Here is a 19,601-nt window from a genome sequence, read left to right as displayed (position 1 = left end):
TTGGCTGTGTTGGGTCTTCGTTGCTGCGCGCGGGCTTTCTCTAGTTGTGGCGAGAGGGGGCTACTCTTTGTTGTGGTGCACAGGCTTCTCATTGCAGTGACTTCTCTTGTTGCATAGCACAGGCTCTAGGCACATGGGCTTCAGTAGTTGTGGCATGTGGGCTCAGTATTTGTGGTTTGCGGGCTCTAGAGCGCAGGCTCAGTACTTGTGGCAGATGGGCTTAGTTGCTCCATGGCATGTGGGATCTTCCCAGACCAGGGCTCGAACCTGTGTCCCCTGCATTGGCAGGCGGATTCTTAACCACTACACCACCAGGGAAGTCCTAGACTGTAGGTTTCTTGAGGGCAGAGTCTGTTTATGCTTTGCTTTTCCACCCTTCACTTCTCTCCACTTGGCTGGACACCAGTAAATATTGACTAGTAGGCTATAAAAAACATTTCTTTTTTGCACTCCAGTGTGGTGGCAGGGTCACAGTGTTATTTAAAAGTATTCGTGAGTGTTTCTTGCAGGATGGGAAAAAATGGAAATGGCTGTAGGCTGACTACCTCTACCAAGACATGAATCCCTAAGAGCGGAGACCTTGTCTGAGTAACGTTCTGGCCTGTTTCCCTCAGCTGTCCAGGGCAACAATGAAGTATCCATGTGGGACATGGAGACGGGCGACAGAAGGTTCACGCTCTGGGCCAGTGGTGCACCACCACTGTCTGAGTTACAGGTTTGCTCCGGTTTTTATTATAAAGGCCAACATAATCTCCCACATCCCAGGCACTTTCAGGCATTTTGCCAAACATGATATTTGTTGGGCTTTGGGGTTATGTTTTAAATTTGGGTTTTTACTAAGTATTAGGTGGGCATTGCTACCGTGTGCTTTCCAGTTCCCGCTTACTGGTGTCTGCTTCTGTGGGTGTTTTGGTTGCCAGCTCCATAAGGTTTCTGATGTCTCTTTGGAACCCCAGTAAGATATGGGTTAATTAGGAAAAGCACAGATTAAAGCTTAGATCATTAAAAAAATGGAACATGACCCCTCATACACACTTTTTAAATGGTGCTTTGTTGGGGCAGAAGGTAGGAAAGATTTTTTTTCTCCTTTAGTTGGGGTCCTTCTCATCCCAAATAGAGAATTTTAGGAAGCTGAACAGGCTTTGCTTCTTCATTCAGGATGATATAGAGCAAATGCATTTTAATTTCCCAAAGAAAGAAAATCTGAGACATACATGATCTGTTTCTAGTCTCTTCAGTTAACCACAGACAGCTGACTTGTCTCTAGAAATGGCTACATCCTTTATGGGCTACACTGGTGTCTGTTATTTGACTCTTTATTTCTTTATTTCCTTTAAGCCTTCTCCTCACAGTGTCCACGGTCTCTACTGTAGTCCTGCAGATGGGAACCCCATCCTGCTAACAGCTGGCTCAGACATGAAAATAAGGTAGAGTAAAGACACTTCATATTCAACGCTTGAAAGGAGAAAGGTAATAAAATGTGTATGGATACTGCGGTTACCACTAGGTGTTGTTTATTATAGATACCAGCAATAGTGTGACGTTTAACATAATCTACTTCTTGCAGGGACAGCTGTTAATACTTCATTTGTAACTAATTTTAGGCTCTTCTAGAAGATTGTCTTTTCCTAATGCAGAAGAGAACAAGCTAGCATTGATGAGTGTCAGCCAGTAATCATTAGTCCCTCCCCATCTCCTTTGAGATTATCACCAGTTGTTTCCTTTACCCCAGGTTTTGGGACCTGGCTTACCCAGAGAGGTCCTATGTCATTGCAGGAAGCACTAGTTCTTCATCTGTGTCCTACTACAGGAAAATCATTGAAGGCACCGAAGTCGTCCAGGTATAAGCAGTCTTTCTTTCTTTCAACTTTTGTAGGAACAAAAATGGCTTTCATAAATATCATGTTGATTCAAATAAATGGCATGGCCAAGAGTGGCACTATTTCTTTGAATTTAAAAAATATGTTTTATTTTGTCTTGACTTTTCTGTATTTTTTAAATTAACTTTTATTAAAGTAGAATGAACATAGAAAGTGCATGTGTAAGTACACTGCTCAAAATAAGCACTTTAAACACTTGCCAAGTCCTTAAAACAACTTTATAAGGAAGTGCCTTTATTATTTTCCTTCTGCAAATGAGAAAGTTAAGCACAGCGAAATTGAACACGTCTAAGGTCACCCAGCTAGTAAGCAGCAGCGCTGGGATTCACACCTGGCTGGTGGGGCTCAAGAGCTTGTGTTCTTGAGTCAGGCAGAGGCTGCAGAGGAGATGACGTACTTGCCAGTGCTGGGCCGGGTACGTGCTCAGTAAATGAGGAGCTTCCTTTCTCACAAGTAACAGTGAGCTTCAGAAGGGCTGGAGTGTCTGACAGGTGTTTATATCCACATCCCAGTTGTCTCTGCCTCTCTGTTCTTTCCCTTTTTTCTTTGATGTTGACAGAGGTAATATGCACAGATTATTGGCCTATTTGTAAGTTTTCCATATTTGTAAGTGGCTACTTGTGGAGTCCAGTGACCGGAAACCTAGAACATCACTTTGAACTCTCTCTGCTCAGTGTCTTTGTGAAAGTGTGACTCCTTCACGGGAGGGCTAGCCTAAAAAAGAACAGTATTCGTCAGAAGCAGGAGGACGGACAGGCAGTAGAATGTGCTACAGCCTTTAACTTCTGGCTTTCTCCTCGACTTTTAACCACCAAACAGGAAATTCAGAATAAGCAGAAGGTGGGACCGAGTGATGACACCCCTCGGAAGGGCCCAGAGTCTCTGCCTGTGGGTCACCACGACATCATCACAGATGTCGCCACGTTCCAGACAACACAGGGCTTCATCGTGACTGCTTCTAGAGATGGGATTGTTAAGGTTTGGAAATGAAAACTGGGTGATTTGTATAATTTGTAAAAATATATAAATATACTATAACTCAAGAGAAAAAGTATTTTTAGAGAACAGAGTGAACACAGATTCATTTGCTTAGTTTTCAGAATCATGTCTGTTTCATGATTAAACAAATCCCATGCAAGGTGGTTAAGGAAGTTGCTGGCATACTTGTGTATATCTCAGCTGGAATTAGCCAGACAATAGTATCTGGGACTTTCTTATTGTATATATCACAGAGGTGAGGAATTTAAAATGCTAAGACTTAGGTGATCTCAGTTTACTTTGTATTAAAAAAGATGACTGAAAGTTGGTTGTAAGCTATTATAATGTAAACACATTTTTTTTGCTATTAAAAATGCTATTCAAACCGCCAATAAACTGTATTCAAGCATCTTAAGGGGTTTTTGTTTGTTTCTGTTGGTGTTTTTAACAGTAAACATTAGCAGAAGAATAACCTCTCCAGCAGCACGTGTTCTGAAGACATGGACCCGGTGTTGCAGGGACTCAGTGAAAGAACTAGGCCTTATGTCCAGGTCTCTGGATTCTCAGTATCATGCTTCCTGCTCTAGCCCATCTATCTTTCTTCCAGTTTCAGAGCTGGCCTTATTAGATGTTTAACCCTGTAGACTTGATCTCCTGTGTGTCAGCTCCAGAGTAGTGTGTCTCTTCTTGGTCATCATTACTGTTTTTTGTAGGCTCTACTATAAATTCTGAAACTTGGCCCATCAGTTTGCTTTTATCCAGTGTATATTATTTATTAAATGCATGAAAAGAGAAAAATAAAAAGATTAAGCTGTTAAAAACATGCCCCAAATATATATTTTTAAAAGACCAAAATTTGGTCTTTCCCACTAAAATAAACCCTTCAGAATTATCGATTATTGTTCACACAGGAACTTCTCCATCCACATTTAATTGTCATCCACTTGCAGAAGGGTTTATGGTGTTCAAAATATTTTAGTTTGAAATTAGCTACAGGAGTCTGTAAAACAAAGAAGTTGAACAGATAATCTTGAGTCTAGGGAAAATACTTGTTTAAGAGATACTCCAAAAATTTAATTTGTATAATTATATAACTTAGTATGGGACATGACAGTTGCAGTGCATAGGATTCAACACACGTAGTGTTTAGACAAGTAAACAATAAAACTATCAGAAAACCCCATAATTCAGAGAGGTCCAGGTCAGGAGTGATGGGCTCCGATGGGCCGGGGAGCTCAGTGGATCCATAGAATATGCGAATTTGACATTGGCGTTGTCATGTTGTAGTGCCTCTGTTTCCCTTAATGTGTGCTAAGACCATATTTATAGAGGTTCTAGCCACTAGGTCAGATTTAGAGTCTGCAGAGGTTGGGGGAAGTTTTTTGAGACATAAACTTGTTCTGAAAATGGGCCCCAAGCCTGGAGCCATTAGATAAGCCACAGACTGATAAACGTGGGGAATGCTGAGGGAAGAGATGGAGTATGCTTATGGAGCTGTAATCCTTTTCCCCGCTATCTTCCTACCACTCATTCTCCCCACTTAAAAAATCCCCCCCCCCAACTTTATAAAGGTCATTTGGTTGAATTGTTACTGAGTATTACAATCTGACGCCACATTGAGTTTGCATTTCTTTTTTGACTTCCAGGGGTTTTCTTTAACACATTTGATTCATAGTTCAGTGCAGAGATAATAGAAGAAATTGTCCTTTATAGTCAGTTAATTTATAATTCTATATCAAGAACATCACTGCTTATTTGTGTGATTCTTGGTTTAAATAGGGTTTTGTTTAATTTACACTCAGTTTGTGGTACTTTCCCCTTTAAGAGAAAGAGGTAAATCATGGAAAATGCTAATATTAGGGATTAATATTTTTAAAAGGAACTTAATATTTACACTATGCTTCAGACCCCTCACCTACTAATGATTAAAAAGATGACCCAAAATGCTAAAATAATCTCAATCACCAAGGAAATATTTGTTTGGTGTACTTTACTTACCAATGCCAAAAAGATAGACAAATAACATTTTACAGGTATTTCCAACAATAAACAGAAGAAAGGAATTTTTGCTTAATCCAAAGTTAACCAGAAAAATCCCTTTTATTAAAATACCTCTTAAATATTGCTCATCAATTTCCTGTACTTGAAACAAATTTTTCCTGAACTCCTAAGCACCATTTAGGATACATGAAGAAAGCTGATGTGCTTTATTCTTCTGTGTTACCTGAGTATGGATACAACCTTTTAACTCCTTGCTCTTTGGAGACATTGGGAGCTATTTCTGTGGAGTTGCCTGGGTAAGGATGGCAGAAGTGATTTGTAAAAACACTGCAGATGGCTCTTCTTTCCCAGGTTTTATGAAGAGAGGTGTAGAAAAGGAAGTCCGATGATACCTGCTGGTCTTTGGTGTCCGTAACCCTGTGCCCCATGCATCCGCGCAGGGCCTCCCTCCCTTCCTGGAGAGTATGGCCATCTGTGCAGCCAGGCCACTACCACCAACTGTGGAGCCAGCTCTTAAAATTTGACATTATGTCTAAATTAAGTATTGCTACTTTGGTGTCTAGTTGTTGAAAACATTAGCCCTATCCTAAGATTAAAAATCAGTTATGTGGTCTGGATGGGAGTGAGGAGAAAGAGCCACCAGAGATGCACTTTGAAGACCTTTCCTGGTTTCACTCTGATCTCGTTTTGCATCTCTGGCGCCCCCGCCCCCCCACCAATAAGGATTTGTAGATTAAGACATGGACACCTTTATCTTTTCCAAACTCGGTGTGCACTTAAGCTTTTTAGAGCTCTGCCCGTCCTCTTTGGTGCTGCTCACTATTTACTAAAGAGCTACCTGATGGGTAACTCAGAGCTTCACCCACGACATGTGTGTCTTTACTATTCTTGTCTAAAGAATACATGGATTAGTAATAATAATAATAATAATAATGGGAAAGAAAGAATAAAAGTCTATCGAAATGGCCAGGCAGGAGGCTCTACATAATTTATGTTCTGGGGAAATATGAGTTTCTCAGTGAGTTAAGGAGGATTTGGAGCTGGGAAAAACTACCTTCTGTTTCTCACCTGTGCAAGCAAACAAACAACTGCACAAGGTGAAGGAAAGCTTCCCGCACAAGCCCATTGGCGATCCAGTCAGTCCAGACAGAGACTGGGGTGTGTTGAAATGGAATCGTCGAGGAAGGTCAAATTTTCAAAGTTACAACATACAAACGGCATCAATTTCTAGGGTTAATGTTGGGATCTCCCGAAACATTAACCTTTGGTTAAATAGATGAGCATTAATCAGTCCTAAGCTGAGAAAGATGGCTTGGTTTATAGAAAGTGGACTGGACAGAGACCTACAATTTAAAACTCATGAGTGTTGGCCCATGTATATACACGTATACACGTTATAACATTTAGCTTCAAATTACATCTCCATTAGATTTTTCAAAAGACTCCTTTTACTCTTCCATCTTTTAATGATAACAGTTCTTGAACATACCTCGGAATTATCAGGGATTATCAGGAATGGTCAAATAAATGGACAAGATATATCTTAATACCAGAGAGTGCAAGGGGTCAAGTTCTCTGATGACCCACCACCTGTGGCCTGTTCTGCCCTCCAAAGCGGACCTCGGATGCAGACAGAAGTCCAAGTAAAAGTCATCCAATGTTGTGTTCATGAATTTAGTTATTTAAGCCCAGAGTCTTACCATGCTTCCTGAGGCTAAACTCTTCGAGCACTTCTTTATCATGTTGTTTGGGAGCCGTTTTTATCACCCCTTTCTCACTTTTATGGGATGTGTTTCTCGTAAAATTTTGAACAGTATCATCTCTGCTGCCTCTTGCTATTCTTGACAGATATTTTTTATGTTGAAAGAATTTTGCCTTCTGTAATACATCTTCTTTTAGGGTAGCTTTATGTGGTCCAGGAAGAAAGCTATACAATGAAAGAAGAGAAACCCCATAGAAGATAAATACCATTTCAACTAACAGATTCTATGTTAACCCGTCTTCCTAAATAATTATGCACCCATTCCTTGTTGCATCCTTCCTTCAGGGTAAGTTTATTGAGATGATTCAATTGGGGATTTACACTGAACAGGTATATTAGAAGCTGACAAATAAGATATCTTGTCAAAGTATGCAAAAGTATAATTTTAACAGCAAAGTTTCTTCTTCATGGAGTATATTCCACTCAGAAATTCATATGGTTGGCTCCTGTTTATTCAGATGTTGGTTCAAATGGTAGCTCCTTAGAGACCACCAGATGTATAGTTTTCCCTGTCCCAGTCACGCAGCACAACACGCTCTTATTTTTTTCCTAACACTTATCACTATCTGATTTTTATTTACTTGTAAACTTTGTGATTTGTTCCCCACTCTTCCACCATCCCAGACAGAAAGTGTCATGAGACCATGTCTTGTCACCATAGTAACCCCAGGAACCTAGTGGAGTTCTTAGCACATGGTAGTTATAAGTATTTGTCTAGTGAAAGCATGAATGAATGCCCCTTCTTCCCTCCCTTCCTCCCATCCATCCATCCATCCATCCATCCAAATGTTCATGCTTTATGGAAGGCACTGTGTTAGGTACAGTGGGGGACGCAGAAATAGCGCCCAGTTTGGCAGGCACACAAGGCGTTTGGTTGGGAGTCAAGAGTAACCCAACAATAAAGGGGAGCTGGGGTCAGACTCTGGGAGGCCTTGAATGCCAGACTGATGATGGAATCAGAAGCCAAGTGCTGACCAGAAGTCCTAGCCTGTCCAATCAAACTTTCTGTGCTGATGGAAATGTTCTATGATCTGCACTGGCCAGTATGGCAGTCACTGGTCACATGTGGCTATCGAGCACTTGAAATGTGGTTAGTGTGACCAAGAAGCTGAATTTTTAGTTTCATTTAGCTGAAAGCTAGTGGCTACTGTAGTGGACAGCACGGAAAAGGAGCCATTTCAGACCTCATCTCACAGGGAGGCAGTGGAAAGAGCCTTGGGTCCTGGAACATTCTTACATTCTAGGTCCTCTAGTTACTAGCTGAGCAGCTCTGAGCGGATCACTTAACTAGAGGGAACCTTGTTTCTTCGGGTGTAAAATGAGGATGAAAACCACCCATGTTGTTGTGAGTGACAATCGAAGTCCCATGGTGTCTGCTGGTTACAGATGAGGAGACTGAGTGTGAGGCTGCAGGAGAGGCAGAGCTGAGGCTATAATCAACTCTTCTGATAGAGTCCCGTGTGACTTCCACTCAACTAGGTTTTTATCCAGGACACTATGGAGACCTATCAAGATATTTGGAATAAGAAAGTGAAATGATAAATGTCATGCTGTCAGAAGCACCTGGATATGGGTGCAGAACCACAGGAGGGCAGGTGGCCTGGGGCAGAAGTTAAGAAGCTATGTGGAGCCTGGCACATGAGCTCTTCATAAAATTTTTAGAATAAGTGAGAGCCTGGTGGCATAAGAGAAACTAACTGAATTGTGGTCACGGGAAGAGTCATGAGAACTCCAAAATGTTGAGACCAGGAGGACAGTGGCAACATTCACCATATTCACCATGATCCATTCCTTTGCATTTGGATTTTTCTGCTTTATCCAGCTATAAATCTGATCTGTCTCACAAAAACATCACTATTTGGAAAATGAGTAAGTAGAGGATGTAAAAAGAATTTAAAGTTATTTTGCTTTCCCCTTTCTCTGTCTTTGTCTCTCTCTCGCAAACACTCACTGCATAGTCTTCTTTCGTCTGTAGTGAGAGCTGAGGGTAAGGGAGACATCAAACCAACCGAGAAGCCTACCATTCACGTCACACAGACCCTGAGGCCTCCACACCTTATATACTGTATGTCTGGGCTTGTGTCAGTGCTACCAGGGATGTACTACATTGATCAACAAACTCCTCCCCATCACCAAGAACAGCGGCCACGGCTAAATTCCAGTGCAAATACAATTTCCTTACACCTTCCTCCATTTTGCTCTTCTCTATATTTTCTTGTTAATTTCCAGACTAAATATTATGAACTCAAATCCTCCAAAGTTGTAACTGTCTGTATGCACAAACTACAGGCCCACAGATCGTGAGGGGACATTCTTTCAGGTCTGGAACATACTGTTTCCATGGCTTGAGTTTATCTTGTCTATACTGGTCTCTCCCCTCCACCCTCATTCTCCTTCCCTTTGCATTGGATCCTTTTTATAGTAAATTTAGTTATCTTTGTTGTCTTCCTCCCTCTTTGTTAAGAAAAAGTTGTTAAATTGGTAATTGCTTCTATAGCATTGCGTTGCTATTTTTTCCCCTCAAATATTTTTATTCTTTTTTTTTTTTTTTAATATTCAGTTCTTTTGGGAATTATTTATTTATTTATTTTTGGCTGTGTTGGGTCTTTGCTTCTGTGCGAGGGCTTCCTCTAGCTGCGGCAAGTGGGGGCCACTCCTCATCGCGGTGCGCGGGCCTCTCACCATCTCGGCCTCTCTTGTTGCGGAGCACAAGCTCCAGACGCGCAGGCTCAGCAACTGTGGCTCATGGGCCTAGCAGCTCCACGGCATGTGGAATCTTCCCAGACCAGGGCACGAACCCGTGTCCTCTGCATTGGCAGGCAGATTCTCAACCACTGTGCCACCAGGGAAGCCCAAATATTTTTATTCTTAAAAGGGTTGAACATGATAAACACCACATCTCTGAATTCCACCTTTTCCACTGTGTCATACATGGAGTTGGTATTGGAGAAGCATTTGATAAGAATCATTTGATTACTCTGGGAATCATACAGACTTTCTGCTTTTCTTTCTCCCATTCTATATTGTTCAGATACTTCTTTGCTGATGGGTAACTTGGACAATACGTAATCAAGATAAAGAAACAGGAGTGAAATACCGTCCATTCATTTTGCAACGTGTGCCCAGCACCAGTAAAGCTTCTAGAAAGAAAGATGTGGCAACTCGGTAAAATGTGGTGGGTGGAACTAATTGTAGATTTCAATCCTCTGTGATCACAGATTCCTTCAACCATGCAGATAACCAGGAGTCAGCCCAGCTGCATTTATTTGTTGACTGGATACACTGGAGTGGAAAATGCAGGCAAGATTACTTTTATTTCGAGAATTCTTTTTAACTTAATACACATTTTTGTTTGTCTAGAAAACACACTTTGGAAAGCAGAATTACAACAGATGTATATTCATATGGCACTGGCGACTGTGTCCATTTTTACAATTCAATTGTTCCGGTTCTGGCCTGTCATCGCTTTCAAGTCTGGAGTGCTTGCCTGCCTGGATGAATAGGCAGGTTGCTTTCAGTCTTTCACTGTCTCTGAGTGGATCTAAGTGCTTACATAGAGGCTGCCCTGCAATCTCTCCTTCGTGGGCATCTGTCTCTTGCTTGTGGTTTGGTTCAGTGTCTTTTACCAGAGAAGAACAAGCTTTTACCTGTATTTCTCAGAATCTGACAGCAGAATGATCTAATTCTCGCGTGGCAAGTCATCCTGTGTCCAGGCCTCTTGCCTCCAGGTGTTCTCATCTCCCTCAATCCTGTGCACCCCTTCTGTTGAAGAGCTCAGGCAGGCAGTTTCAGAAGCAGCCGTGTGCTTGTTACCTTTTATTATAGTCTTTGGTTACTTAGAGAAGGCCTGGGGAGTCCCAGCCTAACACAGGGTCAGGGAGTCACTGATGGCAGTGTGGATTTCATGTCTCAATTCCTTATGCCCCAGCATTTCCTGACATTTCACCATTCCAGGTATGTGGGAGAATCTGAGCCTCCAGTGTATCTTAGGGCAACGTGCAGAAGCGGGAAGAAACACAGGGTGGGAATGGTTCCCAAAAACGTCTTTAATTTGTATAGGCTGGCTCCCGCACCTGCCCTTGCAATTATCTATAATATGTGGAGCCTGATCCACATGCAAATACGAAGCCCCTTTCCACACTACCAGACACCTGCAGCAGGGGGAGCCCTGCTCCTCCCGGACTGACCGCACAGGCCTGTTTAGACCTGACTTCAGAAGCATTTGCTGCTGGACAGTTCCCCTGCTTCCCAGCAGGTGAGAGGTGAGAGGCTTCTTGGAGCTTCTGGAGCTGGGGCTTCCGGGCCGGGGTTGGGGTGGGGGGGAGGGCCTTGGGCCCCATCGCCACACAGGAATGCACACACTGCACAGTAGGAGAAGCCACACTGTCAGAGGCACCTGTCTAAGTGTGATTCTCAGGAGCTGGGGCACTCTGATTTCAGTCAGATGTGGGGCACGTATGCTTGTGTTAGCATGATTTACGCTGAAACAAACAACCACCAAAAATCCCCACTCTCTTAACTGCTTGATTTCAATGATTTTTAATTAAAAAATAAGTAATATTCATACATGCAAAGGCTATGATATATATGTATATTATTATTTTAAAATAACTTTTGCCTTTGTTGCTGATAAATTTTTTTTAATTAAGATATTTTAAAAAGTAAATTCTACTCTTATTCCATTCTTTGGGTATATTCTATTTTTTTCTATAACATCGCTTTAAAATATATATATTTTTTAAATTAAAAAGCAGCTTTTACATCTTTTAAAAAAATTGAAGTATAGTTAATTTACAATGTTGTGTTAATTTCTGTTTTTTTAACTGTATTTTTTATTGAAGTATTTTAAAAATTTTAGTATATATATATATTTTTTATAAAGTTAGCATTCACCTTTTTTAAAAAATTTAATTTAATTTAATTTTATTTATGGCTGTGTTGGGTCTTCGTTTCTGTGCGAGGGCTTTCTCTAGTTGTGGCAAGCGGGGGCCACTCTTCATCACGGTGCACGGGCCTCTCACTGTCGCGGCCTCTTCTGTCGCAGAGCACAGGCTCCAGACACGCAGGCTCAGCAACTGTGGCTCACGGGCTCAGCTGCTCTGCGGCACATGGGATCCTCCCAGACCAGGGCTCGAACCCGTGTCCCCTGCATTGGCAGACAGATTCTCAACCACTGCGCCACCAGGGAAGCCCTAGTATATATTTTTTTCTATTACACCTTAAGAGCAATGTTTAGCTCATTAGCTTTTAGAGTTTAAAAAAATTTCCCTAACGTACTATGGAAAACACTATGGAGGTTCCTCAAAAAATTAAAAATAGAACTGCCATATGATCCAGCAATTCCACTTCTGGGTGTTTGCCTGAAGAAAATAAAAACACTAATTTGAAAAGATACACGCACCCCTATGTTCCTTGCAGAAAAATTCATAATAACCAAGATATGGAAGCAAACTATGTATCCATCGACAGATGAATGGATAAAGAAGACGTGGTGTATATAGACACAATGGAATACTACTCAGCCACAAAAAAGAATGAAATAATGCCATTTATAATATGGATGGACCTAGAGGGTATTATGCTAAGTGAAATATGTCAGACAAACACCATATGATTTCACTTATATGTGGAATCAAAAAAAACAAACAAAACCCGCAGAAACAGGTTCCTTGATACCGAGAACAAACTGGTGGTTGCTAGAGAGGAAGGGGAGGGAGGATGGGCGAAACAGGTGAAGGGGATTAAGAGGCACACACTTCCAGTTATAAAATAAATAAGTCACGGGGATGAAATATACAGAATAGGGAATATAGTCAGTAACAGTGTAACAATTTTAAATGGGGACAGATGGTAACTAGACTTATGGTGATCATCTAATAATGTATATAAATGTTGACTCACTATGTTGTACACTTGAAACTAATATAACATTGTATGCCAATTAAAAAAATTTCCCTAACATAAGAAATAAAACTATAAACTTTCCTAAAATATGAATTCTGAAGCATCCCACAAGTTTTGGCACATAATATTTTGATTATTATACAGTTCTAAGTAGTTTTAAGTTTTCACCATGATTTTTGTCTTATTAGTTATTTAGAAATGTGATTTTGATTAAAAAACATATGGGCTTAAAAATATTGTTTATTAATTTCTAACTTAATTGCACTGTGATCAATTTGGACTGTATGAAACCAGTTCTTAGAGATTTGTTGACACTTGCTTTATAAGTTAAAAACTACACAATGAACACCTGTACACCCTCCACGCTGATGCAACAGTTGTTAATGTTCCGTGTGTTCAGAATGTCTCATTCTTCTGTGCAGGATTCTATACGAGTCTATTAAATCAAGCTTGTTACTTATGATTAAATCTTTATATCTTTAATTTTTGTCTGCTTGACCTAACAGTATTCAAACTGATGTAGCGAAATCTCCAACTCTGATGATATTTTAATGCCAATTTCTCCCTTTTCAATTTCCATATTGTATATTTCAAAATTATTTTACAACCCTCTTATAAATTTAGAATTGTTGTGTCTTCTTCGTGAATTAAACACTTATCATCATGTACTGACCCTCTTTATCTCTACAAAATGGTTTTGTTTAAGAGCATATTTTATAGGACTCACTTCACTTAGAAACTAATACAACATTGTAAATCAACTATACTTCAATAAAATAAAATGTTTTTAAGTATATTTTATCTGATATTAATATAGCTTTTCCAGTTTTCTTTTTAAAATATTTGCCTGTTATACTTTTTCCCATGATTTTACTTTCAACTTTTCCATGTCCTCCTTTTGTAGCTGTGTCTCTTGAAAACAGTTATACCTGGATTTTATTTTGTTTTCTTAAATCCGTCACTCTCTAACTGGAACTGGCATGTTTGGTCGTACATTTTTGTTATAATACTGATATATAGAAGTGGATTGGATTCTGCTGTCTTACTTTGTGCCTACTACTTGTCCTTTTTTTCCTTTCTTGCTTTTTTATTTAAAAAATATTATGTTGTTTGTTTTTATTCCATTTTCCCTCACTACATTTTGTGTAGTTAGCTACTTTTTATTTTTTTTCATGTGTACCCCCCAAAATTTTAATGTATTTTTTTTTAAACATCTTTATTAGAGTATAATTGCTTTACAATGGTGTGTTAGTTTCTGCTTTATAACAAAGTGAATCAGTTATACATATACATATGTCCCCATATCTCTTCCCTCTTGCGTCTCCCTCCCACCTTCCCTAACCCACCCCTCTGGGTGATCACAAAGCACCGAGCTGATCTCCCTGTGCTATGCGGCTGCTTCCCACTAGCTATCTATTTCACATTTGGTAGTATATATATGTCCATGACACTCTGTCACTTCGTCCCATCTTACCCTTCCCTCTCCCCGTGTCCTCAAGTCCATTCTCTATGTCTGCGTCTTTAATCCTGTCCTGCCCCTAGGTTCTTCAGAACCGTTTTTTTTTTTTTTTTTAGATTCCATATATATGTATTAGTGTACGGTATTTGTTTTTCTCTTTCTGACTTACTTCACTCTGTATGACAGACTCTAGGTCCATCCACCTCACTACAAATAACTTAATTTCGTTTCTTTTTATGGCTGAGCAATATTCCATTGTATATATGTGCCACATGTTCTTTATCCATTCATCTGTCGATAGACACTTAGGTTGCTTCCATGTCCTGGCTATTGTAAATAGAGCTGCAATGAACATTGTGGTACATGACTCTTTTTGAATTATGGTTTTCTCAGGGTATATGCCCATTAGTGGGATTGCTAGTTCATATGGTAGTTCTATTTTTAGTTTTTTGAGGAACCTCCATACTGTTCTCCATAGTGGCTGTATCAATTTACATTCCCACCAACAGTGCAAGAGGGTTCCCTTTTCTCCACACCCTCTCCAGCATTTATTGTTTGTAGATTTTTGATGATGGCCATTCTGTTTGGTGTGAGATGACACCTCATTGTAGTTTTGATTTGCATTTCTCTAAAGATTAGTGATGTTGAGCATCCTTTCATGTGTTTGCTGGCAATCTGTATATCTTCTTTGGAGAAATGTCTATTTAGGTCTTCTGTCCATTTTTGGATTGGGTTTTTTGTTTTTCTGATATTGAGCTGCATGAGCTGCTTGTAAATTTTGGAGATTAGTCCTTTGTCAGTTGCTTCATTTGCAAATGTTTTCTCCCATTCTGAGGGTTGTCTTTTCACCTTGTTTATGTTTTTCTTTGCTGTGCAAAAGCTTTTAAGTTTCATTAGGTCCCATCTGTTTATTTTTGTTTTTATTTCAGTTTCTTTAGGAGGTGGGTCAAAAAGGATATTGCTGTGATTTATGTCATAGCGTGTTCTACCTATGTTTTTCTCTAAGAGTTTTAGAGTGTCTGGCTTTACATTTAGGTCTTTAATCCATTTTGAATTTATTTTTGTTATGGTGTTAGGGAGTGTTCTAATTTCATTCTTTTACATGTAGCTGTCCAGTTTTCCCAGAACCACTTATTGAAGAGGCTGTCTTTTCTCCATTGTATATTCTTGCCTCCTTTATCAAAGATAAGGTGACCATATGTGCGTGGGTTTACCTCTGTGCTTTTTATCCTGTTCCATTGATCTATATTTATGTTTTTGTGCCAATACCATGCTATCTTGATTACTTTAGCTCTGTAGTATAGTCTGAAGTCTGGGAGGCTGATTCTTCCAGCTCCGGTTTTCTTTCTCAAGATTGCTTTTTCTATTTGGGGTCTTTTGTGTTTCCATACAAATTGTGAAATTTTTTGTTCTGGTTCTGTGGAAAATGCCAGTGGTAGTTTGATAGGGATTGCATTGAATCTGTAGGTTGCTCGGGGTAGTATAGTCATTTTCACAATGTTGATTCTTCCAATCAAAGAACATGGTATATCTCTCCATCTGTTGTATCATCTTTAATTTCTTTCATCAGTGTCTTATATTTTCCTGCATACAGGTCTTTTGTCTCCCTAGGTAGGTTTATTCCTAGGTATTTTATTCTTTTTATTGCAATAGTAAATGGGAGTGTTTCCTTAATTTCTCTTTCAGATTTTTCATCATTACTGTATAGGAATGCAAGAGATTTCTGTGCGTTAATTTTGTATCCTGCTGTTTTACCAAATTCATTGATTAGCTCTAGTAGTTTTCTGGTGGCATCTTTAGGATTCTCTATGTATAATATCATGTCATCTGCAAACAGTGACAATTTTATTTCTTCTTTTCCAATTTGTATTCCTTTTATTTCTTTTTCTTCTCTGATTGCCGTGGCTAAGACTTCCAGAACTATGTTGAATAATAGTGGTGAGAGTGGACATCCTTGTCTCGTTCCTGATCTTAGAGGAAATGCTTTCAGTTTTTCACCATTGAGAATGATGTTTGCTGTGTGTTTGTCATATATGGCCTTTATTATGTTGAGGTAGGTTCCCTCTATACCTGCTTTCTGGAGAGTTTTTATCATAGATGGGTGTTGAATTTTGTCAAAAGCTTTTTCTGCATCTATTGAGATGATCATATGGTTTTGCACCTTCAATTTGTTAATATGGTGTATCACATTGATTGATTTGCATATATTGAAGAATTCTTTCATTCCTGGGATAAACCCCACTGGATCATGGTGTATGACCCTTTTAATACGCTGTTGGATTCTGTTTGCTAGTATTTTGTTGAGGATTTTTGCATCTATGTTCATCAGTGATATCGGCCTGTAGTTTTCTTTCTTTGTGGCTTCTTGGTCTGGTTTTGGTATCAGGGTGATGGTGACATCCTAGAATGAGTTTGGGAGAATTCCCCCCTCTGCTATATTTTGGAAGAATTTGATAAGGATAGGTGTTAGCTCTTCTCTAAATGTTTGATAGAATTCGCCTGTGAAGCCATCTGATCCTGGGTTTTGTTTGTTGGAAGATTTTTAATCACAATTTTAATTTCAGTGCTTGTGATTGGTCTGTTGATATTTTCTATTTCTTCCTGGTTCAGTTCCGGAAGGTTGTGCTTTTCTAAGAATTTGTCCATTTCTTCCAAATTGTCCATTTTATTGGCAAATAGTTGCTTGTAGTAATCTCTCATGATCCTTTGTATTTCTGCAATGTCAGTTGTTACTTCTCCCTTTTCATTTATAATTCTATTGGTTTGAGTCTTCTCCTTTTTTTTCTTTTTTTGATGAGTCTGGCTAATGGTTTATCAATTTTGTTTATCTTCTCAAAGAACCAGCTTTTAGTTTTATTGATCTTTGCTATAGGTTTCTTCATTTCTTTTTTATTTATTTCTGATCTGATGTTTATGGTTTCTTTCCTTCTGCTAACTTTGGGGTTTGTTTTTGTCCTTCTTTCTCTAATTGCTTTAGGTGTAAGGTTATGTTCTTTATTTGAGATTTTTCTTGTCTCTTGAGGTAGTCTTGTATTGCTATAAACTTCCCTCTTAGAACTGCTTTTGCTGCATCCCATAGGTTTTGGGTTGCCGTGTTTTCATTGTCATTTGTTTCTAGGTATTTTTTGATTTCCTCTTTGATTTCTTCAGTGATCTCTTGATTATTAAGTAGTGTACTGTTTAGCCTCCATGTGTTTGTATTTTTTACAGATTTTTTCCTGTAACTGATATCTAGTCTCATAGCATTGTGGTCAGAAAAGATACTTGAAAGGATTTCAATTTTCTTAAATTTACCAAGGCTTGATTTGTGACCCAAGATATGATCTATCCTGGGGAATGTTCCATGAGCACTTGAGAGGAAAGTGTATTCTGTTGTTTTTGGTGGAATGTCTTATAAATGTCAATTAAGTCCATCTTGTTTAATGTATCATTTAAAGCTTGTGTTTCCTTATTTATTTTCATTTTGGATGATCTGTCCATTGGTGAAAGTGGGGTGTTAAAGTCCCCTAGTATGATTGTGTTACTGTCGATTTCCCCTTTTATGGCTGTTCGCATTTGCCTTATGTGTTGAGGTGCTCTTATGTTGGGTGCATAAATATTTACAATTGTTATATCTTCTTCTTGGATTGATCCCTTGATCATTATGTAGTGTCCTTCTTTGTCTCTTGTAATAGTCTTTATTTTAAAGTCTATTTTTTCTCATATGAGAATTGCCAGTCCAGCTTTCTTTTGATTTCCATTTTCATGCATATCTTTTCCATCCCCTCACTTTCAGTCTGTATGTGTCCCTAGGTCTGAAGTGTGTCTCTTGCAGACAGCATGTATACAGGTCTTGTTTTTGTATCCATTCAGCCAGTCTATGTCTTTTGGTTAAATCATTTAATCCATTTACATTTAAGGTAGTTATCGATATGTATGTTCTTAATGTATTTTTAAAAGAGTCTTCAATAGCCTAACCACCAGCCCAAACAACACAAATTCCTAGAACACTTTAATTCCATTCACTTCCCCATGACATATTATTGCCCCTTTTTTCAGTGCTGTTTTTTTTTCCCTTTAAAGCTCAAGGCTTCGTTTTTTAATAACAAAAGATAATTTTATTGTTCAATGTCTTTTCTCATGTTTAAATAATTAATATTTATTAATACTTATATTTATAGTCTTAGTACAACTTGTTTTTTCTGTTAAAGCCACCAATGGCCAAATGTTTTATTTTCATAGCTTTGTTAACAAGTACAGCTTTTTGGTAACCCCACAAATTTGATGTTACTATTATTTAAAAGTACAACACTTATTTAGATTTACCTAAATATTGACAATTTTTTAATCATCTACTATTCTTGCATCACAGCGTTCCTTCTATGGTCTTTATTTTCCTTAATGCACATACTTTTTTTTTTTTTTTATCCTGGGCCCCCTGCATTAGGAGCACAGAGTCTTTTTAAAAATTAATTAATTAATTAATTAATTAGGCTGCCTTGGGTCTTAGTTGCAGCATGAGGGACCTTCGCTGTGGTGCATGGGCTTCTCTCTAGTTGTGGTGCACAGGCTCCAGAGCGTGTGGGCTCAGTAGTTGTGGTGTGTGGGCTTAGTTGTCCTGGGGCATGGGATCTTAGTTCCCCTACCAGGGATCTAACCCATGTCCTCTGCATTGGAAGGCAATTCTTAACCACTGGACCACCAGGGAAGTCCCTGAAGTACATACTTTAGAAGTTCCTTTAGCAAAGGTCTTTTTGTGATGAACTATTGTTTTTGTCTTTCTAAATTGCCTTTGTTTCACCATTTTTATTTTTTATAAATTTATTTATTTATTTTTGGCTGCATTGGGTCTTTGTTGCTGCACACAGGCTTTCTTTAGTTGTGGTGAGCTGGGGCTACTCTTCGTTGTGGTGTGCAGGCTTCTCATTGCGGTGGCTTCTCTTATTGTGGAGCATGGGCTCTAGGTGCGAGGGCTTCAGTAGTTGTGGTGCATGGGCTCAGTAGCAGCGTGTGGGCTTAGTTGCTCCATGGCATGTGGGATCTTCCTGGACCAGGGCTCGAACCTGTGTCCCCTGCATTGGTAGGCAGATTCTTAACCACTGCACCACCAGGGAAACCCCCATTATTTTTGAAAGACAGTTTTGCTAAGTTGGCAAAATTTTATTCCCACTATTTAAAATGTTCTCAATAGTTTTGTGGCTTCTACTACTGCTACTGATTATTCAGCTGCCAGCCTAATTATAGTTTCTCTACAGATGTCCTACTCTTTATTTCTGGCTGCTTTTAAGTTTTCTTCATCCTGGTGTTCTGCATTCCCCTACACCATTCCAACTGCTGTTTCTTTCTATTTATCCTGACTGTTATACCTTGTCTTTTCTTCATCTTTTAATTCATGTCTCTCATAAGTTCTTGAAAATGATCTTACCTTTATGTCTTTGAATACTGTCTCTCATTTGTTATTTCTATTTCATCTTTCTAGAATTCCACTTAGCTATAGGTTAGATCTTTCCAATCTGTTCTGTCTCTAAACTTCTTATATTTATTTATCTTCTTTGCATTCTGAGTAATTTCTTCAGCTTTATTTTTCCAGTTCATTATGTTTCTCTTCAGATGTGTCTGTTGATCTGTTTAATCCATC

At 39.1% G+C, this 19,601-nt stretch overlaps 2 protein-coding genes across 7 annotated transcripts in view; one reads left to right on the top strand and one right to left on the bottom strand.

Annotated features, from left to right (window-relative positions):
* The window catches only part of PIK3R4 (phosphoinositide-3-kinase regulatory subunit 4), a 73,753-nt gene extending 70,483 nt beyond the window's left edge, over positions 1-3,270 (top strand). For 3 of the 6 annotated variants that reach the window (XM_036850565.1, XM_036850566.1, XM_036850564.1), the window contains 4 exons: positions 615-715; positions 1,339-1,427; positions 1,733-1,841; positions 2,700-3,270. In XM_036850565.1, the coding sequence (XP_036706460.1) occupies positions 615-715; positions 1,339-1,427; positions 1,733-1,841; positions 2,700-2,870 (470 nt within the window). In that variant the 3' untranslated portion in view covers positions 2,871-3,270. The remainder of the gene's footprint in view (positions 1-614; positions 716-1,338; positions 1,428-1,732; positions 1,842-2,699) is intronic. The other 3 variants (XM_036850567.1, XM_036850568.1, XR_005019703.1) reach the window with 2 other exon arrangements.
* Positions 3,271-6,311: 3,041 nt separating this feature from the next.
* COL6A6 (collagen type VI alpha 6 chain) overlaps positions 6,312-19,601 on the bottom strand; it is a 174,145-nt gene continuing 160,855 nt past the window's right edge. Inside the window, exon 37 of the mRNA XM_036849516.1 lies at positions 6,312-6,786. Coding sequence (XP_036705411.1) covers positions 6,534-6,786 — 253 coding nt within the window. The 3' untranslated portion in view covers positions 6,312-6,533. The remainder of the gene's footprint in view (positions 6,787-19,601) is intronic.

The sequence above is a fragment of the Balaenoptera musculus genome, chromosome 4 (assembly GCF_009873245.2).
Source record: "Balaenoptera musculus isolate JJ_BM4_2016_0621 chromosome 4, mBalMus1.pri.v3, whole genome shotgun sequence".
NCBI lineage: Eukaryota > Metazoa > Chordata > Mammalia > Artiodactyla > Balaenopteridae > Balaenoptera > Balaenoptera musculus.
The sequence above is the reverse complement of the archived record's forward strand: the minus strand, read 5'-3'. Positions and strand labels throughout refer to the sequence as shown.